Source organism: Neofelis nebulosa, chromosome 6, assembly GCF_028018385.1.
Source record: "Neofelis nebulosa isolate mNeoNeb1 chromosome 6, mNeoNeb1.pri, whole genome shotgun sequence".
NCBI classification, from domain to species: domain Eukaryota; kingdom Metazoa; phylum Chordata; class Mammalia; order Carnivora; family Felidae; genus Neofelis; species Neofelis nebulosa.
In genome coordinates, this window is record NC_080787.1 from 120,320,633 (window position 1) to 120,339,653 (window position 19,021).

Below are 19,021 nucleotides of genomic sequence, written 5' to 3' on the forward strand. Positions count from 1 at the left end.
CTGAATAATATTCCATTGTGTATATATACCATATCTTTTTTATCCATTCATCTTTGATGGACATTGACATTTTTCCGTATCTTGGCTACTGAGAAAAATGCTCCAGTGAACATAGGAGTGTACATATCTCTTCAAAATACTGTTTTCATTTCCTTTAAGTATATACTCAGTAGTAGAATTGCTGGGTTATATGCTAGTTCTATTTTCAAATTGTTTGAGGGACCTCCACCTTGTTTTCCAAAGTGGTTGGATCAATTTACATTCCCACTAACAGTGTATAAGAGTAAGTCTTCAAGACATTCTTCAGCATCTGTTGTTTCTTGTCTTCTTGATAATAGCCATTCTAACAGGTATAAGGCAATATCTCGTTGTGGTTTTGATTTACATTTCTTTGAGGATTAGTGATGTTTAACATCCTTTCACATGCCTGTTGGCCGTTTTGATATCCTTATTGGAAAAAATGTCTACTTAACTCTTCTGTCTTACATACTTTACTAATCTTAAAGGTGTGTGTCTAGGTACAATATATAATATTCACTCTCAAAATCAAAATAACAATGACTACATTAATGTTTTAATAGCATCTGATGTGCCAGGCACTGTGATATAGCTTTACGTGAATCATCTCCACAGCCTGTAAAGTTGTAAGGATCAAAGGATATAATGCCTAATGGAACACCTAGCAAATCAGAAAACATTCTTTTTTTCTTAAGTTATTTATTTTGAGAGAGACTGAGACAGCATGAATTGGGGAAGGACGGAGAGAGAGATGGATACAGAGAAACCCAAGCAGGATCTGTGCCAGCGGTGCAGAGCCTAACGTGGAGCTTGAACTCATGAAACCGCAAGATCATGACCTGAGCCAAAACCAAGAGTCGGACACCCCAGCCACCATGAAAACATTGTGTTCTAAAACTTAGTTGCCAAAGTTACCATCTGGAGGATACTATTATTTAACAAGCCTATTAAGAGTGTTGGAAATGTTTTCCCAACCAAAGATGTCTTTTCTCTTTGCAGCTTGTCGCTGTAATGTCAACAGCTCCTTTTCCGAGAGTTGCCATGCTAGGACAGGACAATGTGAATGCAAACCTAATGTGCAAGGACTGCGGTGTGATGAGTGTAAGGTAAGAAATAGGAGCTGGCCATGAGTTACTTCCTCCTTGAAAATGTTCATTAGCTTTCAACGACATACATATGAGTATATTGAAAGAGGAGTTCAGGATTATACAATCCTACATGTACAATCACTGTGATCATTGGAGAGTTTTTCCAAAATAGAACAAAATTTGCTGTGCACTAGCATTCGGCCTTCAACCTATATTTCCTTGGCAGCAAATTTGTATAATATTTACCGTAATTCAGATGTTTCTGAAGCAAAGAAGCTATAAATTTAATCTCATTCTGCAGTGAGTAAAATACTCTTTGCTTTTATATTGTTGGCAGAATGAAATGTGTCACACCCTTTGTTTTTAGCACTTTGTTCTAGTTCTATCATTGACAAGTTAGTTACAGGGAGCATTCTACCTCAGAAAAGTTTTCAGTAGAGAAGCTAATCAACATAGTTTTATATACACCATTTTTATAAAATGAAACAAAATTCACAACATGTTGCTCTCCGTTCCTGAACGTTTTGCCCTGCCTTCAGTATGGCACACCCCTTGAGATTCCTCCACGAGAGTGATGGATTTGCACTACCTACTTCTTATAAAAATGTATTTTGGGTTATAAAGACTTAAACCGAACGAGCATTTCTCAGATGGCAAACTGGCCTTTCTGTACTAAGTTTGGAAATACCTTCTGCCTCTATCTCTTGAATAATACCAAATGCTCTTTTGTTTCTTTGTTTTCTTTTTCTGTTGGCTTTTAAAGCCCGATATGTGGTGGGATCCAGAGAAGCACTTCTGTGTGTTATGTGACTGCAGTCTCGTTGGTTCTGTGACACCACAGTGTGATATTACAGGAAGATGTGCATGTAAATCTGGCTTCGTAGGGAGACACTGCAACCTCAGCAGGCAGGTGCACCGACAGGAGGAGCAGTCACAGAGAGCGCACCGGGTGCTGGGGCCTCCTCAGAGGTGGGGTTTCAGCAGCTCCAGCGGGTGCCCTCGGGGAGCCTATCGGCCCCCAGCTCCGGTAATCCCAGAGGCGCTGCATGTCTCATGCCTCCGCATGCTGTGTTCCGTGTGCTGCCGCTGACCTTTCCCGATGGCATTTTTACCAAATAACGGTTGCTCGGTGTGCACAATTGCAAATGTAAACACTAGACCATTCCTGCTTAAAGCTTTGCCTTTTGAAAATAGCTGCCCGTGTATTTTTTTTTAATATTTTTTTAACGTTTATTCACTTTCTGAGAGCCAGAGACAGAGTACAAGCAGGGGAGGGGCAGAGAGAGAGGGAGACACAGAATCCAAGATGCGCTCCAGGCTCTGAGCTGTCAGCATGGAACCCGACGTGGGGTTCGAACTCACGAACCCCTGAGATCATGACCTGAGCTGAAGTTGGGCGCTTAACCAACTGAGCCCCTAGGTGTCCCCTGTCTGTGTATTTTTAAAAGTATGTTCAAGTTCATAGGTTCATAAAATTTTCAGTTTCCCATAGATATGTAGAAGTTTATTTGTAGAAAGCTGTGATCTTACCGGTGGAAGGAATTTCAGACCTCCGAACAGACTCACTTCTGTGAATGAACAAATTAGCAAAGAAAGTGGCTTTCCCAAGAAAATCCAGCCCGTTGATCTGACGTGTTGTTCACATTTCATCATAATGGATGGCTTTGTTACTTTGCCACATCATAAGCTTGCCCGTATATACCACAAGTCACACACTCTCACACTGCATGTATACCACATACACTAAGTAAGGAAGCATGTTTTCTACTACAGAAGTTTAGTCCCCCATCTTAGTAGACAAAAGAAAAATACTGGCAGTAAGAGCAAAAGGGAGGAAGGGAAGAGAGAGGAGGCGGAAAGAGAGAAGAATAGGTCCAGGGCCATGTTGCAGAGTGACAGGAAATAAGACTTACCAGTGTGGAATCACAGCCTGGTGGGGAGGAGCAGGGAAGGGATAGAAGAAAGTGAGAGTAAAGTAAAAAGTAACAGAGTAGAAAAGAAAAAAAGAAAGAATGCATTATTCTAGGCTCTTTATTGGCATTTTTTTTAAAATTAATGTTTATTTTATTTTTGAGACAGAGAGAGACATATCATGGCTGGCGGAAGGGCAGAGAGAGGGAGACACAGAATCCGAAGCAGGCTCCAGGCTCTGAGCTGTCAGCACAGAGCCTGACGTGGGGCTCGAGCCCATCAACCACGAGATCATCATGACCTGAGCCGAAGTTGGACACTCAACCAACTGAGCCACTCAGGCGTCCCTCTTTATTGGCATTTTAAGAAAAGTAGTTCTGGGGTACCTGGGTGGCTCAGCGGATTAACCATCCAGCTGGCTCAAGTCATAATCATCTTGTGGTTCATGAGTTTGAGCCCCGCATCAGGCTCTATGCTGATGGCTCAGAGGCTGGAGCCTGCTTCAGATTCTGTGTCTCCCTCTCTCTCTGCACCTTCCCCACTTGCAGTCTGTCTCTGTCTCTTTCTCAAAAATAAATAAACATTAAAAAAATTTATAGTGAAAAAAAAAGAAAATTAGTTCTGGTATTGGTCCGCCTCGGGTCAAATCCCAGCCTCACCACTTCCTAGCTATGACAGTTCCTTAAGTCTTTCTGTAATACACCTTCTTCATCTGTCAGAGGACCCACTTCATAGGGTATCTAACAGCCTGGATCCTCCAAGAAGCAAATGTGAAGAGACTGACTGGGGGAAATGCCTATGAAAGTTGAAGGAGAAGAGAGCATAGTGTACAGGGAGCCCCCTGCCATAGTGCAGGCCTGACTGATGTGAAAGGGGAAAGGGAAGGAAAGATCGAGCAGAAAAGCCTCATTCTGTGCATTTTGCCAAAATGCCAAATGCTTGTCAGGCCAAACGGAAGTGCCCGAGCACCAGTTTTCCATTTGAGGAATCCTGGATTGGGCAGAAAGACTGTTGGACTTTATTGTAATCAGTCTTTGACCTGGAGAAGCATGACCTGGTGTGGGTTCCCCCGGTGGATCCACAAGAGTGGAAACCGGAAGATGTCAATCAGCCAACTCGCTGCAGATTCTCTCGCAGGGAGACCTGCCCGGGCACCTCCGTGGCGGGCTCTGGATTGTCATGGGAACAGTACATAAGGCACGCATCTGGAGAGTTCTTAGCGAATGCTAGGTATCATTACTGTTGTTGCCATTGTTGTTATTAGATGAAGAAATCTTTAAAAATTGTTTTTCAAAAACAGATACGTATATTTAAAGTAAAAGAAAGGGATCGAGACTGATCAAAATGTCTCCAAAATATAAATTTAGCAGAAATTCTGCTCTCATTCATGGCCTTTTCCTACATACCCTACAGCACTGTTGTACAAGGTGGTGTTTTGTCCTGAGACCATTTTTCCCCTGAGACAGTATGTGTGAGAGTAGAGAGCTCAGACTCTGGAGCCAGGCTGCCTGACTTGGAACCCTGACTCTACAGTTGGGTAGCTGGTGACCTTAGGCAAATTGCTTGACCTTTCTGTCCTTTGGTTTCCCACTCAGCATAAAGGTGATGGTAATAGCTATCTCCCAGGATTGTCTTGAAGATTCAATGAATTCATATTTGTAAAGAGCTTTAAAACAGTGCTTAGCACACAGCAAGCACAATACGTTAAGTGCTGTTGTTATTATCATCCCAAGTGAAAATAATTTACAGATTATCAAGCTTTCCAGCGACACTGGATAAGGACTGTCTCCCATGTTTGTTTTTACCTCATTAATCTTGATTACAGACTGGGAACATCTCCTTCTTGAATTTGCTTACCACAGAGACTTTCCCTAGCCTCTGAAATAAAATTTTGTACATCAAATTTAGTAAAATTTTGTTAGTGAAGTTTGTTACTATTTGCTTTGGTATTACTCAATTCTTTAAAACTACGTTATTTAAATATTTGAAACGTATGACAGAGAGATTTTTTTTGTACATATTTTTTTTACATAATGAACTTTGGAATTTTCTTACTAACTATGATTTGGAAGTTCATTTAATACTATATCGATATATCCATTAAAGATATACATATGCCAAGTGAAGAAAAATTTAGGAAATAAAGATGAATTTGAAGTACTGTCTCTGATTCATATTTCTAAGTCAAGAAAATTTAGGAAATAAATGCAAAATACTTTGCATAAGAAATTCAAATACATCTATGATTCAGACTTTTAAAAACTAATATAGTTTGTTCTAGTCTTTTTTCTATGTATACATGTTTCTATTTGTGTCTGAGGGACAGTATGTGTGTCATTAGAGGTATATAATTGGGATCATAGTGTATATATGATTTTGTATTCTGCTTTTTGAAATTTTGCATAATGCTATATCTTAAGTATATTCCTATCATTAAAACTGCTTCAAAACAGGATTTTAATGATTGCATATTATTTCATAGCATGAATGTATCCTAATTTGAATTATTCAACTTTTTTTTTCTAACATTAAACATTTAAGTACCTCTGCAGTTACTCTCATAAATAATACTGTAATGGGCATGCTCATACTTTAACCGTTTTCCGAATTTCTGTTTATTTCTCTAGGTCAGGTATCTAGAATTTTATAGCTAATTTTTTATGAATAAAGATATCATATGTTTTAATCTTCCCTTCCTCCTTTTTTGTTTTATTTATTGTATTTTTTTATTTTATATTGATTGCAGTGTTGTTAACATACAGTGTACAATAAACACAACACACTTTCTTCTTTAATAATATGGTCAAATCTGAATTTGAACCAGAAATAAAAATAAAGTCAGCAGTAAATACAAAGATGAAATGATTATCGAACTCAATCGACCCCTTTTATATTTAAAAACCAACACTGTTCTTAGCTATAGTCATATTAAGAGACTAATTTTCAGTGTGATTTTGTTTTCTATAACTATTTTTCATACTGTTAACAATGGTGAAAATATGTAATAAGCCTTATTCATTTCTCTTTGTGTGGCTTGTATTAAATAGCAAGATTTATTCCTACTAGAAAGTAACGGTTAAGTCTAATATTCTAAAATAGGAATTATTTTTACAAAGAAGTAATTACTGAGACTAATTTTTCAGATTAAAATATCATAATAATGTGACATACTTCATATTTTAAAATACAACCTTGATGTGCTTTAAGTAGGATATGCGCTTTTCATTTTTCTAGTAGAGGTAATTTTTAATTTATCCACACTTTCTAAAATAGGCCCTCTAGGTCATATAACGTGTATTTCAAACCAAAGATAGTAATGAAAACCGATCATAGAAAGTTATTTGTTGTAAACAGATAAAAGATATGCCTAGGAATAACTCATCAGAGAATAAAAGTTTCCTTTCATCTATCTAATCTGGTGCTTTGATGTGTGTTCTCACAAATCAATTTCAGTTGTTAAAATGAAACCCAAGAAACTATATGTTTGTAAGCCAATTATTTTGTCAGCATAGGCATAAACCTGTAAGTTATATTTATAATGTGAGCCCTAGAATAATGATCAGAAGTATTTATGGAGAGATGACAAAAATTAGATCAAATATTAAAGGAAAAACATCTATTTTAACTGTAAGCATCTGGTCAATAACATTGAAAACATGTTTAACAAGTAGAAGGAGTTCATAAGATTTCAAAGTAATCAATTCAGATTATTAGGAAGGAAGCAAGTAAATTTTTAAATTAAAATATTAGTAACACCCATAGCTTAGTTCTACATCACTGTTAAAATCTTGGAAGGCATAGGAAGAGGCTGGTGAATATAAAACAGACAGAAGGATCATGCCCTAGTTCTACCATGAATTCTGATAAAATTTTAAAGTAATTGAACTCTTCTTTTTGGATATCGTAGAAAAGGTCCATTAGACGAAGTTACAACCTCATTGTCATAACATCAGTGATGAACCTTGATAACCCATTGGTTTCTCTTTCCTGCCTCCTCTTTTGGCATTGTGCATCTTGTTTCATAATGAATTAATTGATTTAAATTTAATTTTTCTCTTTCCTTTTCTATGCCAGCCTGAAACCTTTGGCCTACAATCCGGAAGGGGGTGTGTTCCCTGCAATTGCAATTCCTTTGGGTCTAAGTCATTTGACTGTGAAGAGAGTGGTCAATGTTGGTGCCAACCTGGAGTAGCAGGAAAGAAATGTGACCGCTGTGCTCACGGCTATTTCAACTTCCAAGAAGGAGGCTGCACAGGTCTGTAAATAAGACTAAGCCCTACACATTCATTCTCTGGTTTTAGCATTTTTGCAGCGGTAGGAGTTCATTCTTGCACGTTCCCGGAGATTTAAAGGAAGGGCACCTTGACAACAAATATATGATCCAAAATATTTAACTGAGTAAGTAAAGTATGCTTATTTTAAATAAACTAACAAATGGAATACATTGCAGGGTGAAACACTGCACTGTAAATAACTGCTTGCAAATACTCCATAAAAAATCCATCAGCAGATCTCAATTCTGCTATGTCCCTTCCTGTCTGTGACCGCCAGTCAGCCCGTCAGTCACTCAAGGGCTCCTGTAGCTTGAAAGTCAAATGTTCAATTTTTCTTTTGCCAGTGTTCTCTAAGCTTAAACTTCACTCCCAAGTTAATACAGTTCAACTTTCTCTTTTCCTAGTGCAAAATTGGTACAAGGATCAGAGAAGTTAATATCTTTTTCTAGTACAAAAAATATCTTTTCATCTACTTTCACGTGCCTTGAAACCTATGATGTTCCTAGAAAGAAACAGATTAGCACTAGGTATTTGCTAGTTCTTGGAAAAATACAAGAAGGTTTCTAGCCATGATTTCTCTCAAGCAATATTCTCATATTCTTCCCAGAAATCATGAAGTAAGAAAATAGGAATTAGCATACTACAAATGAAAATGAAGATTGAACATTACCTTGATTTATATGCTACTAATTTGGAATAGACCCTTATCCCAACATTCACTAGGTTGAGTATCACCTTTGCTTATTAAATTCACTGATTTAACACTGATGATACTCCTTTACTCTCAGTACCATGATAAATATGTGATAATGTTTTAAGACATTATTATTGACTATTGTTGCAAATGTATGTAAGTAGTGGCAGGAGTAATATTTCCAATTATTTTAAAAATGAGTATCTTATAGATATTCTCAACCAATTTCAATGTATACTTTTTATTGCAAAGATAAGCCATTCTGTTATTCTGAATGTTATCATTGTACATCTTCTAAGAATCTGTATGTGATCCCTGAGTCATCGTCTATATACACTAAAACATATAAAGCTGGATTTTAAAATATACTGTTCTTTAAATCCAATTCTCACTAACAGTTCACTTAATGTGAATTAATAAAAGGGTACTATACACTCAAGTATATTCACTACACTACCAGAAATTATAAATAAGACAAACAACATTATCTAAAATTACGCAATGATGATAACATTAGAAATGCAGTCTTAGTAGCATTCAAATCCAGAGAAACAGACAAAAATCAGTCCCGAACAGGCAGGATAGCATTGTGGTTGAGGGTATAACTTCACCAAATAGCTTGGATCAGTTTAGTGGCTCCACGGGCAACTAGTTATATGACCTGGTCTTGCTGTCTCTCTGCAAAATTTGTCTATTAACTTAAGAATGGTATCTGCCTCACTGGGTTTTTATAGGAATTAGTTGAGTTAATGGCTCTAAAATATTTAGAATACTGCCTGGCACATAGACACCAGGTAAGTGTTTATCATTGTTATTATCATTAGCAATGCATTAGTATTCTGAATTGTGGTAAACATTCCGTTTGGGCAGGGGAAAACTAGCTAATTATTCAGGTCTTCTCCCTACTCAGTTTTATGATTCCATGGAAGAACTGCTTAGAGAATTTCTATCTGCAAGTAACAATTTGAACTGTCCCAAGACATTTTTTAGCACATAAATTTGAACATGATATGAACTGTTTCTCTTCTTAATGAAGGTATGTATAAAATAAATCCTTTGACTTCAAATTATCAATGGCAGTAATAACAAAAACAACAGGTAAAATTTATTTGGCATTGATGTCAAATATTATACTAAACATTCTTCACAGCTGGTATGCTGTAGGCAATGATAATTGCGATCCCTTAAAAACTGAACTCAATCAAATATTCTAAATATATTTCATTTAAAGATTTCATCATCATATTACCAATTGAAAGATTTCTTGTAACATTAGTCTTCTGTTTGAATCTGAATACTTGGTGGTGTTTCTTCCTTGCTTACACTTCAGCTGGAAACACTGCACTGAAATATACTCAGTGCTGAGTCAGTAGCTGAGTCAACTATAGCTAATCAGTAGTGGACATTCCTCGTCTTAGATGACTTTGAAGCTCTTCTGAAGTCTCTTTTTTTTCTTTTTCAAATCTTATTTTTGTATTCTTTGAGAGAGTACAGTGGATAGAGATATTTTCATTCTTCATATATCATATCATAGCTAAGAAAATGAAAAATCTATTGAAAAGAATAAAGCAGGTGGTAAATAAACCTCAAAAATACCTTCATACACACACGTATGTGCACACACACACACAGGGTTACATAAGTCAGTTATTTTTAATTTTTGCAAAACTGAAATGTCCTGATGTGTGACTATTAAACTACATACATGATATACTGAATTTAAGAAGCCTGTTAATTACTGGTTTTTATTATAAATCACAGTCATCAACAGGAAGGAAATGTTAATCTATACAGGATAGAAAATTTAGTTATGCACTTGAAATAACTATAGAAACAAAATTTTAAACTTTATAGTATCTAGATATGGTTAGCATAGAATCTGATATACCACTTGTTTCTTTAAACTTAGTTGAAAACTAAAAATATTTTACCTTTTGAAATCATTAAGTGAAATACAACATAAATTTATTGATCGTCTCTGTGAAAAACACTTTTCTGTGATATAAAAGATGAATGAGGTCAGTTTTCACTTTCAAGGATCTTTAACCATAATATGGAAAATAAAACAAGAGAAATAAACTCAGCACTTCCTATCAAATTTTTACTGTTTTACTATTTTTTTCCCTTTTACTTGTGAAGCTTGTGATTGTTCCCATCTGGGTAATAATTGTGACCCAAAGACTGGTCAGTGCATTTGCCCTCCCAACACCATTGGAGAAAAATGTTCTAAATGTGCACCTAACACCTGGGGCCACAGCATCACCACTGGTTGTAAGGTGAGTTAATTGCTTAATTTTCTCTGGTAATGAATGTTTCAAAACTTTTTTTTATTTTGTGAAAGCTTTATAGTTGGGAATTTCAAAAGCCAATATTACCTTATAAAACAATATAGAACTAACAGTATAGAGTGATTGCAGATACTGATCAGTATCTTACATTTCATTTTACTTCTGGGAAATATGAAGTAAGTACACATTTATGTATCTTTATTCATTATACCTACAAAAAAAAGGAAAACGTAAAACCAGAAACAGCCAATAACTTCATACCTAGACACAATGAAATATTATCTGCAAAATACAAAAAATTAACTAATTAAAGGAATTTGCCAAAAATCTATAGGAATTGCCCCTAAATTAGGACTAGGTTTCAGTTTTCAAGAAGCATTTGAAAGGATTCTGGGGAGTCATATTGACAACCTTTAGCTTGAAAAAATCCTCATTTTTCCCACGAGTGTACCTTAGAACGTGGCATGACTAGCTTTACATTTCAAGAAATCTATCCAGCATCAGAGTTAAAGGTAACAGATACAGCTGTTGTAGAAATATTGATGAGAGAGAACAGAAGCTTGGACCCAGCCAATGAGCCTCCACGAAGGTGCAAGGAGTAGGCTATGTTACAGAATTCTCACTGCTGTATGGCTTGGTGCACTCATAGTTTTGGAAGATAAGAGAGAAGTCTTAAGGATGAGTCCTGGGTTTTGCTTTGTAGGAAATTAAATGAGAGTATTTACTGCTAGAGGGATTATAGGTGACTCAAATTCAAGTAGGAAAGGTGATAAGTCCACAGGGTTTTTTGCGGGTTTTTTTTTTTTTAGCTTTTCGTGAGGTATTAACTAAATAAAATGCAATTACTCGTTTAAAGTGTTGAGTTTTGGGTGCCTGAAAGTCTCAGTCGGTTAAGTGTCTGACTTCAGCTGGTCATGTTCCCATGGCTCATGGGTTCAAGCCCCGAGTTGGGCTCTGTGCTGACAGGTCAGAGCCTGGAGCCTGACTCAGATTCTGGGTCTCCCTCTCTCTCTGCCCCACCTCTGCTGGTGTTCGTTCTCTCTCTCTCTCTCTCTCTCTCAAAAATAAACATTAAACAAATTTAAACAAAATAAAATAAAGTGTTGAGTTTTGACCAATGATTACAGTTGTATAACCACCCTGATGCCTTTTTGTAGTTGGCTTCCCTACCCCCCCTTAGTCGAACCAGGAAACTATTGTTTCTCCTTCTATCACTATAGTAATGTCAGTTCCACAAATTCATAGAAATCGAGTCATACTACATGTTATTGTTTGGGTTTTGTTTGTTTCTTTATTTGGGGGAATTATTCTTGGCCCAGCTTCCTTTATGCAGTATAATGCTTTTGTGATTCAACCACACTGTTGTATATGAATAGTTTGTTATTTTTAATTGTTTAATAATTTTACATTGGATGATGCGCAATGACTTTTCTATTTATTTACTATTTAATGGGCATTGGGGTTACTTCTAGTGTGGTGCTATTATGGGATAATTTTGCTATGAACATTAGTCTATAAGTCAAAAGCATGGGTGTAGACCTATGTTTTCATTTTTCATCACAAGAATACTCCACATCCTTACCAACATTTGGGATTTTGACTCTTTAATTTTAAGCATTCAGTTGGATGTTTATTTATATCCTTGCCTTTCTTTAATGTCCAATGATATTGGGAATAATCTTATTTATTTATTTCCCATTTATATATCTTCTTGCAAAGTGTCTGTACGAATCTTTTCTATTTGGGGTTGTTAATTTTCTCAGTAATGTGTTGTAAGAGTTCTTTATGTATTCTAGATACCAGTCCTTTAATATATTTATGTTCTGTAACCATTTTCTCCCAGTATACAGCTTGTGTTTTACTTCTGCTGTGGTATCTTCACCTAATTTTTATAAAGACTAGTTTATTATCCTTTTGTTTCATGGGTCATGCTTTTTATTTTCTAAGAAACGCACATTGGCTTAAGTCAAGATCTAGAGACACCTCTCCTATGTTTTCCTCAAGAAGTTTTATAGTTTTGAATTTTACATTTAGGTCCACATTGCATTTTCAATATTAATTTTTCTATATGGTTTGAGGTAAGGGTCAAAGTTCACCTTTTAATGGATATCCAATTTTTCCAACATCTTTTCTGAAAAGATTATTCTTCTTCCACATTGAATTACTTTAGTTCCTTTGTCAAAATAACCTGGCACTATATGTGCACATACATTTCTGAACTCTATTCTGTTTCATTGGTCTATCTGTCCTTGTACTGACACTGTACTGTCTTGATCACTGTAGCTTTCTAGCAGAGCATGAAATTGGGTGGTATAAACTCTACAACTGTCGTTCATTTCTAATACATTTTGCACACGTTAGATCCTTTGTGTTTTCATATAAAGTTTTAAATCAGCTTCTCAATTTCTTCACCAAAAGCCTTCTAGACTTTGATGGGGATTATATTGAATCTACAGGTCAATTTGGGGAAAATTGACATTTTAAGAATACTAGATCTTCCAGTGTATCAATATGACATAAGTTTTCATTTACTTTTCTTTGTAATTTTTTTTTTCTCGGCAGCATTTTATAGTTTTTGGTGGGCAAGTCTTGTACATTTTGTTACATTTATCATTGTGTTTTATATTTTTTACACAAATGTTATTATTTATTTCACTTCAGTTTCCAACTGTTGCCAGAACAGAAAATGCAATTATTTTTATACAATAACTTTTATTTTTTTAATTGACTATATTTCTATATATTTTTTAGTAGCCTCTATGCCCAACTTGGAGCTTAAACTCACAACCCCACAATCAAGTGTTGCATGTTCTACCGACTAAGCCAGCCATGCACCCCATTCATTAACTTTCTATATCGACACCCTGCTGGAAATTTATTCTAGCTATTTTTTGGTAACTTCACTAGGATTTTCTATGTAGACAATAATACCATCTGCAAATTGAGTTTTACTTCTTATCTTCCAACCCATGTAACTTTTATTTCATTTTCTTTGCCTATTGCAGTAAAATGTTGATTTGTAGTGGTGGGAGCAAATATCCCTGCCTTATTCCTTATGTTAAGTAGAAAGGATTAAGTCTTTTACAATTAAGAATAGTGTTTACAAATGTTCTTCCTCAAACGCTCTTTATCAGTTTAAAGATGTTCCTCATATTCCTAGTTTATTAAGAACTTTTATCAAGAATATACGTCCAGTTTTGTCAAAAGCATTTTCTGCATCTATGGAGATGATCATATAATTTTTCATTTTCAGCTGCTAATGTGGTGAATCATATTAATTGATTTTCAAATGTTGGTCCAACTTCACAATCCTCAGATAAATCCTGCTTGATCATGAGCGATTATCTACTTTAAATTATTTTAGATTATGTTTGTTAGCATTTTGTTAATGATCTCTGGGTCTGTTCATAAGGACTGTTAGTTCATAGTTTGTTTTTTCTTAGAGTGTTATTGTCTGGTTTTGTTACTGGGGCACTGCTACCCTCATGAAATAGATTGGGAAGTATTCCTTTCTCATAGTTTCTGAGGAGTTTGCATAATCAATGAAATAGAAAATAAAAATAGAGAAAGGCCAATGACGCCAGAAACTGGTTTTTTGCAATTATTAATAAAGTTGATGATACTCTAAGAAGACTGATCAAGGAAAAAAAAAGACAAAAGAAATAATCAAAGTCAAGAATAAAGGAAGGGACATCATGAAGATCCTGCATACACTAAAATAATAATATGAAATAATATGAGCAACTTTAACCAATAAATTTGATAACTGTACAAAATAAACATTCCTTTCTTTTGTTTACTTTGAGTTTAGTTTTCTCTTGTTTTCCAAGTTTCTTAAACTGAAAGCTTAGGTCATTGACTTGAGATCTTTCTTCCTTACTAATATAAGCATTTTATTTTAAATTAAAATTTATTCCAGTTACTTTTTGGTAGCTTCAATATATATTCAACAAATATATTAAGTTTCCTTCCAGGCACTAATTTAGTTGCATCCCTCACATTTTGATATATCGTTTACATTTTCACCCTTAAAATATTCTTATTTATTTTACTACTTATTTTTATTCACTGATTGTTTAGAAATATGTTGTATAATCATCATATATTTGGGGGTTTTAAAGATATCTTTCTGCTATTGACATCTAATTTAGTTCTGTATTGGTCTCAGAACATAATGTGTTTTATTTCAGTCCTTTTGAATTTATAGAGATTGGTATTAGGTCTCGTAACAGTGTGCATTTTGATTAATGTACATGAAAGCATCTTGTATTCTATTATTATTGGGTGAAATCTATACAAGCCAGTTATCCTTAGTGATTTTTATGTGTGCATATTCTATCAATAACTGAGGGTGTTTAACTATAATTATGATTTATCTATTTCTCTTTCAGTTCTCTCAGGTTTTGATTCATGTATTTTGAAGTGATAATATTAGGTATATACTCGTTTAGCATGATTATGTCTTTTTGAAAAGTTGATGCCCTTATCAATATGAAACGTCCCTTTTATCCTGGGTAATATTTCTTGTGAAAAAAGAATACTTTTTCTGATAATCATATAGCCAGAGTTCCATCCTTCTTTTGATTGGTATTTGTGTGGTATACATTTTTCCACACTGTCATTTATTCCATCTCTTTTTAAATATTTTAATGTGTCTCTTTTAGATAACATGTATTTAAATCTTTGTTATTGATATAATCTTAATTGGAACATTTCCATTTAATGTAATTATCCATATGATGGAGTTAAGTCTACATTTTCCTGTTTGCTTTGCCCCACCTGTTCTTGGTTTCTTTTTTCTTCTTGTCTTATTTTGGATTGAGTAATTTTTATAATTATATTTCACCTTCACTTTTGACTTATTAACTATATTTTATGTTTTTGTCATTGCCTAGGGATAGATATTAACTTAATATTTTAATAGCTCAACATCTTAACTTTTCATAATGTATCTTAAAATAATATTATATACTTTACATTTAGTGTAGAAACCTTATAAGAGTAAACCTCTAATTCCTGCTTACCCTTTTTGTTACTTCTTTTCTTGTCCTTTATGTTATTGTTGTCATGCACCTTACTTCTATGTATTATATATCCTACAATATAATCTTATGATTCTGATTTAAATTTTTTTAATGTTTATTTTATTTTTGAGAGAGAAGGGGGTGGGAATAAGGGAGGGACAACAGAGGGGGAGACACAGAATCTGAAGCAGCCTCCAAGCTCTGAGATGTCAGCATAGAGCCTAACACAGAGCTCATGACCTGAGCCTAAGTCGGATGCTCAACCTACTGAGGCACCCAGGCGCCCTATGGTGATTTTGATTTAAATAGTTAATGGGGGCACCTGGGCGGCTCAGTAGGTTGAGTGTTCAACTTTGGCTCAAGCCACAATCTCTCAATTCATGAGTTCGAGCCTCACATCAGGCTGGCTGCTGTCAGCCTGTAGCACAGAGCCCACTTCATAACCTCTGTCCCTCTCTGTCAGCCCCTTCCCCGCTTGTATTCTCTCAAAAATAAACATAAAAAAAAAACCCTCAAAAATACATACATACATACATACATACATAGTCAATTTTCTTTTTAAAAGGCAAAAATGCTGCTTTTCTGTTTTCTATACATGTGTCAATTCCCGTGCTCTCTGTTACTGTGTGTACAGCCAAATTCTGTTTCATATCATGTTAGTTCTTCCATTAACTACATCCCTAATTATGACTATTATTATTTCTGGTAAGGTCTGCTCTCAATGATTCTTTCAATTTTATATGTTCAAAAACTGCATTTTTCCTTCATTTTTCAAAGATATTTTTTCTAGATATAAAAGTCCTGGTTTTTAGGGGCGCCTGGGTGGCTCAGGCGGTTGAGTGACCAACTTCAGCTCAGGTCATGATCTCACGGTCCGTGAGTTCGAGTCCCGCATTGGGCTCTGTGCTAACAGCTCAGAGCCTGGAGCCTGCTTCTGATTCTGTGTCTCCCTCTCTCTCTGCCCGTCCCCCACTCATGCTCTGTCTCTCTCTGTCTCAGAAATAAATAAACATTAAATTTTTTTTTAAAAGTCCTGGTTTTCAGCAATTTGATTATGCTGTCTTTTTGTGGTTTTCTTGTTTATTTCTCATATGGTAAGTTGGACCTGTTAGATCTGTGGAACCAGAGTCTTTATTAAATTTGGGACTCTTCCAGCCAGTATATCTTCAAATATTTTTCTCTTCTTTATCCTTATTGTCTCCTCATGGAACTCATGTATATGTTGGTCTACTTGATATTTTTCCACAGTTGACTGAGATTCTGTTTGTTCTTTCATTCTTATTTTTTCTCTATTCTTTATTTTTGATAGTTTCTATTACTAAGTATCTAAATTTACTGATTTTTTTTTCTACAGTGTCTATTCTTAATCCAGTTGGTTACATAATAATTTTTCATTTCAAATTTTTCATCTTTTCATCTTTAAAATTTCTGGTTGGATTTTTTTTTTATAGCTGTCATTTCTCTCATTATATTCACATTTCCATTTATTCTTGAGAATATTTATAATATAAAAGCTTTTGCAGTGTGATTGTCTGCTAATTCCACCATTTCTTTTATTTCAATACTATTCTTAATGGTTGACTTTTCTCCTGGTTATGTTTCTCTCCATGCCTGATCATTTCGATGTGGATGCCAGATCATTGTACATTTTTCATTTTTTCACATTGGTTTTGTTGTATTCTTTTAAGGAGTATTAATCTTTATCTTGGCAAACAGGTTAATTACTCACTAATCACTTGGATCTGTTTGATCCTTGTTTTTAAGTGTTTGGGGTTTTTGTTGTTTTGTTGTTTCGTTTTGTTTTTAGGGAGGGTCTAGAGCACCCTTTAATCTGGGGATCATTTAGCATCACTACTAAAGGGCTAAGTGCATTGAGAACGCTACCTGGTGCATTACTGTGTATTTCCACTCTGGCTGTTGGGGATATGAATTATTTCAAGCTTTATGTGAGCTTAGGAATTTTTAAGCTCATGCCTTTTCAGTGTTTTTTTTTTCTTTTTTTTTTCCTCAGCCACACAGAATTTTATCCCATGCATACACAGATCAGTACTCAGCCAAAGACTCAAGGGGACACTTCTGCAGATTTCTAGAATTCTCTCTGTATATAACTTTCTCATTTTTAAATTTTTAAATTTTTTTTTATATTTATTTTTGAGTGAGAGAGACAGAGCACGTGCAGGGAAGGGCAGGGGCAGAGAGAGAGACACTCACAGAATCTGAAGCAGGCTCCAAGCTCTGAGATAGCAGCACAGAGTCCCACACGGGGTATGAACTTGTGAACCATGAGATCGTGACTTGAGCCAAAGTCAGATGCTTAACCTACTGAGCCACCCAGGTGCCCATAAATTTATTTTTTTAAGTTGTTTTTTGTTTTTTTTTTTTTTTGAGAGAGGCAGAGAGAGTGTGTGCATGGGGAAAAGGAAGAGAGAGAGGGAGAGAGAATTCCAAGCAGGATCTGTGTTGTTAGTGCAGAGCCCCATGTGGGGGCCTCAATCTTGTGAACCATGAGATCATGACCTGAGCTGAAATCAAGAATCAGATGCTTAAACAACTGAGCCACCCAGGCACCCGACTTTCTATTTTTTAGACACATATTCTATTGGCCCAATAAATTCTGTCTCAGCATCTCTATACTCTATGTTTCTCAACCCAGTTATAGTGCAGGGCTTCATTTGGGTTCTTCTTTTATGGGTTGCAGCCTAGAAACTTCCTTCATATACTGCTTTGCTTTTCTTCTCTCAGAAATCACAGTACTGTGCTTCCTGGCATTCAGTCTAAAAATAGTTGTTTCTTATTTTTCATTTTTTAGTTTTTGGTTTTGTCGGTTAGCAGCTTAAAAGACAGAAGATAAACCAAGTGAGTGCTTTAAAAACTAAGAGACTGGGGTCTCCTGGGTGGCTCAGTTGGTTGGGCGTCCGACTTTGGCTCAGGTCATGATCTCGTGATTCGTGGGTTAGAGCCCCGCATTGGGCTCTGTGCTGACAGCTCGGAGCCTGGAGCCTGCTTTGGATTCTGTGTCTCCCTCTCTCTCTGCCCCTCCCCTGCTCATGCTCTGTCTCTCTCTATCTTTCAATAATGAATAAATGTCAAAAAAATTAAAAAAAAAACAACTAAGAGACTGTTTAAGAGAAGAAATATTTTTTGTGTGTCAAATGTAACACAGGTCAGATAGGATTAGGGCTGGCCTGTGTCCATTAAGAGCGGCAAATAAGGGCATTTTTGATGTAAATGAGAGTTGTTCTAATTGGTCACATTGAGTTGGAGATTATTGGAACATCATGACCAAGTGTGACCTGTTTGACTCCATGGTAGTATACTATAGTGATGTAAACTGGTTTTTTTCCACTGGTTTAGCACACATGCAAGGTCTAATCATCTTTACATATATGATAAAACATTTGAATACACTGGTCCAGAATACATAATCTAGAGGAATTATGGTGATTGTTCAAGGAAATATAGATACATGACTTCAATTACCTATATGATTAGGTTAAATTAAATTTTAATTTAAATTAAATTAAATTTTAAATTAAATTAAAAACTAGACAGGACACTCATTTTTCTGTTGCCAATGGCACTATTAAGATTGAACTACATTTTTAGAAACAAAACAAAATTTCTCAAGAGTTCCAAAGTTTTTTGTAAGTACGAACAGTGTTATAAGTTTTGGTGACTTTTTGCATTTTCACCTTTAATCCAAGCATCTGCCCCATCCCTTGGA

The 19,021-nt window shown here is 35.4% G+C and overlaps 1 protein-coding gene across 3 annotated transcripts in view; it reads left to right on the forward strand.

Annotated features, from left to right (window-relative positions):
* LAMA2 (laminin subunit alpha 2) overlaps positions 1-19,021 on the forward strand; it is a 619,529-nt gene that overhangs the window by 383,937 nt on the left and 216,571 nt on the right. For 2 of the 3 annotated variants that reach the window (XM_058735217.1, XM_058735218.1), the window contains exons 21-24: positions 1,018-1,124; positions 1,870-2,133; positions 7,092-7,272; positions 10,125-10,261. In XM_058735217.1, coding sequence (XP_058591200.1) covers positions 1,018-1,124; positions 1,870-2,133; positions 7,092-7,272; positions 10,125-10,261 — 689 coding nt within the window. The remainder of the gene's footprint in view (positions 1-1,017; positions 1,125-1,869; positions 2,134-7,091; positions 7,273-10,124; positions 10,262-19,021) is intronic. The other variant, XM_058735219.1, reaches the window with a different exon arrangement.